At 43.4% G+C, this 9,294-nt stretch overlaps 1 protein-coding gene across 1 annotated transcript; it reads right to left on the reverse strand.

Annotated features, from left to right (window-relative positions):
• Positions 1-563: 563 nt before the first annotated feature.
• PROK1 (prokineticin 1) lies at positions 564-8,411 on the reverse strand. Its single transcript, XM_019546189.1, has 3 exons — positions 8,297-8,411; positions 2,725-2,850; positions 564-935 (listed from the first exon to the last, which is right to left on the reverse strand). The coding sequence occupies exons 1-3, from the start codon at positions 8,366-8,368 to the stop codon at positions 816-818; spliced, it is 318 nt and encodes a 105-aa protein (XP_019401734.1). The 5' UTR covers positions 8,369-8,411; the 3' UTR covers positions 564-815.
• Between the last annotated feature and the right edge of the window lie 883 nt (positions 8,412-9,294).

The raw sequence follows: 9,294 nt of genomic DNA on the forward strand, positions 1-9,294 counted from the left end.
AGTCAGGTGGACGGATACACTTCCTGCAACACGACAGTGTGGTGCAGCTGGCATTGGGGTATAAGGACGCACAATCAGCTACAGCACCCAAAAGCTCTGCTCCATTTAGGAGGCGAAACACTGAACAGCAGGAGGCAGCTGAGAGGCAGATGGCAGCTTACAGCAGGCTCTGCTTCCCATCTCAGGTGCTGCAGGAATAAAAACAATGTTAACTAGGAGCTGGGTGAGTTAAGAACAACAGCGGAGGCTATTTGTGAGCAGACACAGCAATGTGAGGCAGGATTATACATCACACCCTATGTTTTTTACATCCTGAATCCCTTCTTCGTACTACTAAAAATAGATTGGGGGTCTAAAATATGGTGACAATGTCCCTTATATTATTACATGCAGGAAGACATTGGGGAGCTTTCCAAAGCCACAAATGGCAGGTCCTCAGAAGTCAATGGGAGTTAGGTGCATACATAGACATCCAGGGAACAGTGTAACCTAGTTAACTCAGGGGACTAGGCTCTATCCCTGGCTCTAGCAAGGTCCCACTGATTTGTGTTGAATGACTTGGTCTCTGTGCCAGTTGTCTGGGACGTCCTTATAAAATTGCTTGGGGATCTACTGAGGAATTGTTTGTGCCTTTGAAAATCTCCCCTTGCCCTTATTTTGTCTTGACAATCATGACATACAATACATAGTGTCAGTAAAAGGAAATAAAACCGAAAGAGGCAGGAAGGAAGGTGGGGTGGGGAGGTTACTTATTTCGGTGAGAAGTGCTGCACAGTTCTCCAGATGCAAAGATCTCGGTGGCGCTGTCCTGTTTGTTAAAAGTCTATGTTCTTGAAGTTGATTGAACAGCGGTATCGGCCATCAGTGAACTTGGAGCATATAAAGTTTGGAAGGCACGGGCAGGCGTGGTGTTGGCGCTTTCCAAAGAAAGGGATCTAAAACAGAAAGTGGAAGAAACCGAGAAACATGCAGAATATTAGGATTTTGGCCCCAAGAGAAAGCTGGAGATGGGCAGCATCAGCTTCTCCATATTGTCACACGATAGAATGACCTGGTGGGCCCCATCCAGCCCATGGGCCACATTTTGCCCACCTTGGCCCTAACTCCTGTGCCTTGGTTTGCCCTTCCTATCTCCAGTCAAACCACCTTGCTCACAGGGGACATCTACGTGTTCATTAGTGCACCATACTTATGGCACATTAAGGTGCTAACTTCAGACACGGTAATTGGCACTACTGTGCAGTAGCACAGATAAACTTTTTTTGTGATGCTTAATGCACATTAAACTAAGTCTGCTGCACCTTAGTACATCAGCATGCTTTTTGCATGACACGCTAATGCGCATTAAGCATCTCGTGTAGACGCACCCAAGGAGACTTAATTACAGCATGCATAAAGCGCATCATAATTAGGTCCTTGTGACAAAAGGGATCAAACATGGGTACCAGTAACAATAGGTTAGCCATTATCCATTCCAACTGAAAACTGATTTAAATTAAGGGTGCCTGGAGTTAATATTAGAGCAGGCAACGATGGAAAGGACCTGAGCTCTTCAGTGTATGTACAGCTCCCTTTCCTCACTTCTCTGTTTTCTTTCCTTGTCTCCTCTCCTTCCTGGCAGTAAATGAGGAGACTGAGTTGCAAGTATTTGCTTATCTCCCAGCTTTGTAGAAAAATCCCAAATGAAATTGAAGTCCTAGAAATTTATCTTTATTTCCTGAGCTTGACAGTTTCACCATAGACTTGTCTAAAATGAAATTCTGATCCCTCGGAGACTCTTCAGTCTCCTGCAGTTTGAGCCAGGGTGGAAAGCACTGTATTATTTAGTGAGTCTCGCTCCTGCCACATGAAATCAATAGCTGAGTACCTATTAGCAGCCTCCTCGGTGACTGGTGCTAAATACTCATGGCCAAAGGAACAGCAGCAAATCGTCACTTTGGACTAATCCTCCTTCCTTTGTGTTTCTTGCTGGACAAGAATCTCAGAGCTTTGAAGGTTCAGAGATGTTATCTTAACATCTGCTTGGTTGCGTATTTAGGCTTCAATAGGAAGTGCCAAGAGAGCAACTGAGCATACAGATCAACCCCCCAGCTCAGTGAAACAGGGTTAGCGGTGGACACGTGGCATTCTCAAGTCCAACAGCAATTATTTAGTGGCAGCTTGGACAGGCTGGTGTTTTAAAGTGTTGTTTGAGGGCCTGACTAAGAAAGCCTAATGATCCCAAAGGTGTTTAGGTACCAATCTCCCTTTTGAAAGCAATAGGTATTACATGCCTATTTACCTTTTGAGCTAGAGCTTGTAGCACTTGTACTAGAGGAGTGGGTGGAGGACTGAAATTCTCTTTTCGGTTCTGTGGGCTGGGGCAGTTCTAGGAGGGATACTGAGGCACAGAGCCATCACACAATATGGGCCACACATGGAGTCTGTTGCAGAGGTGAGTCCGTAACCCAGATCTCTTGAATCCCAGCTCAGTGCTGTCCTACTCAAGCCACATGCCCACTGCTTGACAGCATAACAGATCCCAGCCTCAGGGGGCTCTCCTCTTGCCAAAGGATGAGATCTGATTAGCAAGTGAATCATTTTGTCTCGGAGAACAGGGTGGGCCATTTCCTTTTGCAAGAGAAGTTGATCTGGGACAGTACAGATGCAACAGTCAGGAAAACAATCGGCTTGGGCTGTTGCTTAGGGAGAGGGCCTGGAGGGGTTCGGGCTGCTCGACCATACCTTGTGACTGAACGGGTGGCATTCATCCCCTTCCTGCCCCAGGGGCGTGCACATCCTCAGCCCTCGAAGCCACAGGCTGATCGCACAGCATGTCCCAGGCCCACACTGCAGGTCCTTCTCACAGGCCTAGGAAGAGGCACAACAACAGACACCGATTAGCCAGACCTACCTTCTTGAAGGGAGGGGGAGGATTCCCTCTTCCAGGCAAATAAATCAACCTGAGTACAACACAGGGGCATGAATTCCTAATTGGAACAAGAGACATTTTAAGACCCATGTGCTGAAGGATAAGTCAAGGAAGGCTTTTGAGGAGAGTAAAAAACAAGTTTTTAGTAGAAGGGTTTCACAGCAGCACCTGGGACAGTCAGGACAGGGAGAAAAGGTCTTTGGGCTCCCAAGGCTTTTAATTACAATGCAGAAAGAGAGTCAGAGGAAATCTGCTGAGTTCACAGTGGCCCTGCATTAAACCAGCGGATTTGTAAAGATAATAAAATTGTTGCTTGTTCATAGTAAAGGAATCAAGACTACATTGTTCTTGGACATAAATGTTCTCATGGGGCTTACAAGCGCCTGTATTTGTGTAGAATTTGTCATCTAGGGTTGGATGAAAGCAATAAGTAGGTAGAGAGAGAGAAAAATAGATAAACAGATAGACAGGCAGACAGATTGCTTCTCTTCAGCAGACCTCAAAGCATCTTTCAGCCGCTGGAGGACCCCCTCCCTGGTTGGTGATCAGCAGCTGGTGCTCCCCCAGAATCAGGAGGTGTCATTCGCCCATGATCTTACAGGCATGAATTCATAATGCCAAACAAGGCATTAACAAGTAAGGAAACTAGGTGTGGAGAGGGAAGGTGAAGCATAAAGATGCAAATGTTGCAACAGTTGCATGGAGCTGCAGAATGCAAATTACACTGCTGGGCAACTGACGGACACGTCCTCGGATGCCACATCTAACAGGTCCCTTTCCACCAGTTGGGCATACTTTATGTAGCATGTTTTAATGCTGTTACCCCATCACTCTGTGATTGTGGGGACAGTGTGTTCCTGGGTGGTTTCTTACTGTGGGCTAAAAGATAACCCAGTGCATACAGACAGCACCCTGCTTCCCAAGTGACTCGCTCAACACAGCTGTGGTAGGTGATTTCCCCAGTAGTAAAACGACTCATGCAGTTATGGCTATACTCATTGTTCATAGACACCGATTATCTTCTGATTTCTGATAAAGCTGATAAAGTTGTACAGTGGCAAGTGGAAAGCCCTTCAATCTCATCAGCTTCAGTGCTTCCCAGTGCCCTAAAATCTATGGAAAAAAAAGGGGAATTCCAACCACGGACTTTTTTCTACGTCCATTTGTTCAAAGCGAAAAAAAAAAAAGATAAAAAAAACAGAGCTGGGACCTTCTTCAGTTTATGAATGTGGGATCGCACCAGTGCCACACTGGGGTAAATGTGCTGATTTCAAGGGCACAACACCAGCACAGAACTAGAGGAGCACATCACTGAATGGCGGGTATGTTTCTAATAGAGCCTGAAGCTGAGAACCTTGCCCCTTCCATCTGTACTGTCACGGATTAATAGGGATTGATTCCTCGCCTCCGCAATAAATAAGCCATGAGAACCCTTCAAAAGCTTATTGATTCCTCTAGTCTGGGGCTCATTCACGAGTCACCATAATATGTTTTGTAATGATTGGAGGTCAGTAACACCACGAACATGGGCCTGTCTGGGCTGGAGATTCTCGAAAAACAAATTAATAACATGGCTGACACTCCAGGCTCTGAATTCATCCCTGGAGGGCTGGAAACAGTGAGGACATTTCTTTTAAATATAAGCGGCAGAGGAAGTTAGTGTGGAACACACACCCGCTAGGCAGGTCACCAATTGCAAAGCCAGCTGGATCGTTCAGGGATGCATTTGATATCCAGCCTATGTGAACTAAGCTGGTGGAGCTTAGCAGTGAAGACGCTCTTGTCCTCTGCTCACCTACAGCTTGGGGCACTTTGGGGACCTTGTGCTTTGCTGCTGCCTGCACTGTTCCTGCCATGCTTACTCATGATAGGGCTTGCTACTAATTTGGCAACCAGCTTTATGCTGGTGTCAGGCCTTTGTCTTCATCTGACTTAGTCCTGACTCACACCCGTGCAAGTGAGATCAGAATCTGGTATCTAGGGAGTCTCCACCACTTTCAGTGTAGCGCTTTTCATCATCATGCATCCTACGTTGGAGACCAAGGGTCAAGAATACATCTGGGGTGAAGATACTAAGGGCCACATTTTGAAGGTATTTAAGGACCTAGGCATCAAACAGAGCTTTAAGCAGTGGCCTGGCTTAGATTTCAAAGGGCTTTAGGTGCTTAGATGCCTGGTAAAATCCTGAGGCATCTCTCCGCACCTTTACACATCTAAATACCTTTAAAACCTGGCCTTAATGATTAATAAGAAACATAAAGCCTTGTGTTCAGATTTGCTAAAGGCTCACCCCACTTCATTCCCACGGCAGTCAGTAAGATCATGGGTGTTCATCATCTCATCCAGACCATTTGTTTTGGTTTTTATAATGGGTATTTAAAGTATAGAGGAAGAGTTTAAGCAGATTGATATTTTAGCGATAGGTGTACAATCCTGGCCCATCTACAATCAATGACGTGAGTAGGAAGTTCCCCAGTCAGATCAGAGTCTGACCCCCCACTACCTTTGAATGACAAAAGGCCAGTATCACTGAACTATTGTTCATTGTGGTATTACAGAATGAACAGGGCTCAGAGTAGTATAAAAATTTGAACAAGGTGGTGTCAGTCAGGAGGAGACCTGCCTAAGGAAAGATGCAGGATTTGGCCCTCAGTTACTAACGAATGCAAAATGTGTAGTTAGAATCTGAGCCCCTCATCCCCTGCCTGCATACCACCTTATCAGGGTGGCCATCATATAGTCCCGTTGTCTTCTGTCCTCTATTGATACAAAACTAGACGCCTTTATGTCCTCTGTTTTTCTCTTCAAGAGAAAATACATCAAGGCATCCAGTTTCATATCAATAGAGGACAGAGAACGGATTAGCAGAAAACCAGAATGTCCTCTATGATGGCCATCCTGGTCAACCACACTCCTTTTGTGCACCAGAGAAACAGTCTTCCCGGATTTTGAGTGTACTGTAATGGTAGGTGGGTTTTTTTTAATGAAATGTACCATTTAGGACTGGATGAGCTGAAGTGAAATGAGTTCACTGTACGTGCTTTATCAAATCAAAAGTAGCCACTGGACTTTAAAAGGAAGAATACAACAGGGAAGCCAACAGAATGGCATTGCAGCCACTTCTGAGGTATTTACTACTTGCTGCATGCATGTTTCAGAGAGAGACTGAGGAGCTTCTATTTTTTCCAGTAGAATCGATCAGTAGTGTGCAAATACATAATGCTTTTGAGAAGATCTTGACCCTATTTAAAACCAGTGGTAAAATTCCCACCAGTCAGAATAGGACAGGCTCACCAAAAAGCAACCACAAAATACATGGTGGGGCGTGGGATACTGTACATTCTTTCCTTAGGATGGAGTAGTCTCTTTTTTGCCCAATTTCTTCGTCATAAAGATCCTAACTATAAATTTATTTGCAGGGAAAATTCTGACTTTTTCTTTCTCGCTTGAGAGAGTGAATGTCCTTCTTCATATTTTAATCACAGCCTCAATTCTGGACACCCATACTGCATCCAAGACCAAACACAAGTGAAGCAGCAAGTTAACATAAAAGTTTTAAAGAGGTTCAGGACTCATTACTCTGCTGTACTTCGACATAATACTGGCTGCCCTGCATACTAATCACTGTTCACTTTAACCCTATAGGAGAGAGAGGTAGTTAAACGTGTTCGTCTGAAATCAGGCAGACAGCAGGACACAGTGACACTTCAGAGATACCTTAGAGGTGTCACCTCTCCTTCGGAGAGACATAAGCTTTTGTAGGTGACAGCCTGCATCTGACAAAGTAGGCTGTTTCCTATGAAAGCTTGTGCCTTTTTGGAGTTGGTCTCTACTGCCCTGCCTTCTGTTTAAACCAACAGCAATTTAAAAATGTCTCAGATGAGCAGAATGTCTAAACGTCCATTGCAAATAAAGAGTTAAAGTCACTAGAGGACACTGATTCCCCTTTTTTTTGCTTTCTCTTTTTCTTTTCAAGTTCTGATTTGATTCTTCATTGTAAATCTCTCCAGTGTTTTAGTGTAGTAATGCCCCCATCCTTCCCCCCAACCCACCCCCCAAAAAACCTGATATCTGTTTGAATCCTGTAGCCAGTTCCCAGGCAGTCTAAACTGTCATGAAATCACTCACTTCAATGGAGCTACAACTTTATCCACAGAGGAGCTGATAATAAAAGAGCGCTAAAAGATGTGTTGATCCTGTAATGCCTCATCAAGTCAGCAGGGGCTTGGGGGGCTCAGTACTTCCTGCAATCAGCCCCCAAAATGGCTAAAGCACACCCTGACTTTTGTGTTGATGTGGTTTGATACAGCAATTCTTCCCAGCCTGGAAACTATTTGACACTTCCTCCCTACATTTGCCATTTAAATAGAAGTTTGTGGCACAGTGTGTTTAAAAAAAAAGACACGCTGAATTCCCCAGACTGATTTTATGTTCATGTGTTTGGCTCTGTGGTTTTATAGCGCATAAATAATAACACAGCCTATTCATGAAAATCTAGCAGCTAGGCTCATTTATAAAAGTGTGTAATTGGTATAGATTACCTACTTAAACCAGCAGTTCTCAACCTTTTCAGACTCAAGGCACCCCTCATAAATTGCCAGCTCTTAGCTTTCACTCATTTCTTAACTACAGAAAAATAATAGAGCAATTTTTCTATTGCAAAGAGCTCAAAAAGACCACAGCAGGGCAGAATATTTTTAACACTATGGATTCCTATTTGAAAATTGGGTTTATGAATCATGTTTGCACACCTAACGGTGCTAACATTGTGTAGCACCCCATGGCACCCTTGAAAGGATCTCAAGGCACCGCAGAGTGCCATGGCACCCTGGTTGAGAATTAATGACCTAGACCAACCTCACTTTGGAAACAATTTAGATAAGCTTAATTGAAAAAATACTCATATAGCAGTAAAAAAAAAAGTCAGCATTATTTATAAACCTACATAAACTAATCAGTTCTTACAATCAATGAGGGCAGTTTCACTTTCAGATGCATGGAGCAGCACAGACTGCTGGCAGAAAGTGAAGTATTTCCAAAGCAAGAATTAAAATGAGAAATTAAAATCATGCAAGCATTTCTCTTTGAGGCTTGATTATTTTTTATCGCCTCTCCACGTTGGAAGAAACTTGTGAGTTAGTTAATAAAACTTGCAAGGATGTTGAGTTATCAGTGCTCTGAAAATTGAAAAAAAAGCAGAGTATAATGGTTGCTGGAAGTCTTCTTATCTGAACTGTCAGGAGGACCTTTATTCCTGCACCATTGAAATAGGTATTTAACCACTGGCAGATACCCTGATCTTTAGCCCACCGCAATTTTATACCCTCTCAAAATGAACACAAAGTTGCAAACGTGCTCATATAAGCCAGAAAGTTAGAGACTTACCCCAGTAATGACTGCGCATTTGTAAAAAGTTATTAAGAGGAAGAAGCATAAGATTTGGATGACTGTTTTCATGTCGATGGGGAAAGTAAATAAACTCTCCCTTGTCTTGGGAGTGTCACAGTAACACTGCAATATCTGAAGTCCTCTGCTCTCCTTGCTTCCCTGTTGATGAGATCTGAAAGCATCCCCCTCTTCTGGCTCTGTATATAACACCTCAGCCCATTCAATCTCCATCACTGATGATCTCAGAATAGGGAGATGAGACTTGAATCTATAATGATAAGAATATATATATATATATATATTATATTAATATAATAATGATGGCAAGAAGATAGTCAATCTACACATACAAATTACCTGGGTTTTTTTCCAGTCACATTTAAGTCTGGATTTTATTAAGTACCATTTTATAAACCCTCCTGATTGATTTGAGAATAAAATGTAGGATTTGCAACTTTTTATGAAAACAAGGCAAAAAAGAATAAGTTTGGGTACTCCAAAATGCTGCTGCAAAACATTATACATTGGGATGCGTGGTACATGCTCTCTAGAAACGTGTGTGTTGAGCAGGTCTAGGGTGGGTCTGTCAGAAATGAGGTGGGGAGTCGGATAAAATTGTATGACTAGGATGTACAGGTCTGAATTACGAAATTATCATAATTTAGGTTTGACAATATTTTGTGCATCTTTGGTTGCATTTGGAGTATCTTCTAAGACTCTATCTCATGAAAACAGTGGGGACACTACTCTAACAAGGCATGTAGCCAGCTATTAGAGACAGCAGCCAGAACTAGCAACCACTTTGAAACATCATATTTGTGCATCGTGGCATGCTGCAGAGGTCCATGAACTGGGATCCAGGTGTGTATTTAAATCCTGGGTCTGCCCCAGGTTTGCTATAAAACTATGGGTGATTGACTTCTTCACTGTATTTCTGCTAGAGAAGGCCAAAACATAGAGCTTCTGACCTCTGGGGGACTCCAACTTCTCTAAAC

The sequence above is a fragment of the Crocodylus porosus genome, unplaced genomic scaffold (genome assembly GCF_001723895.1).
Source record: "Crocodylus porosus isolate Cpor-Errol unplaced genomic scaffold, CroPor_comp1, whole genome shotgun sequence".
NCBI lineage: Eukaryota > Metazoa > Chordata > Crocodylia > Crocodylidae > Crocodylus > Crocodylus porosus.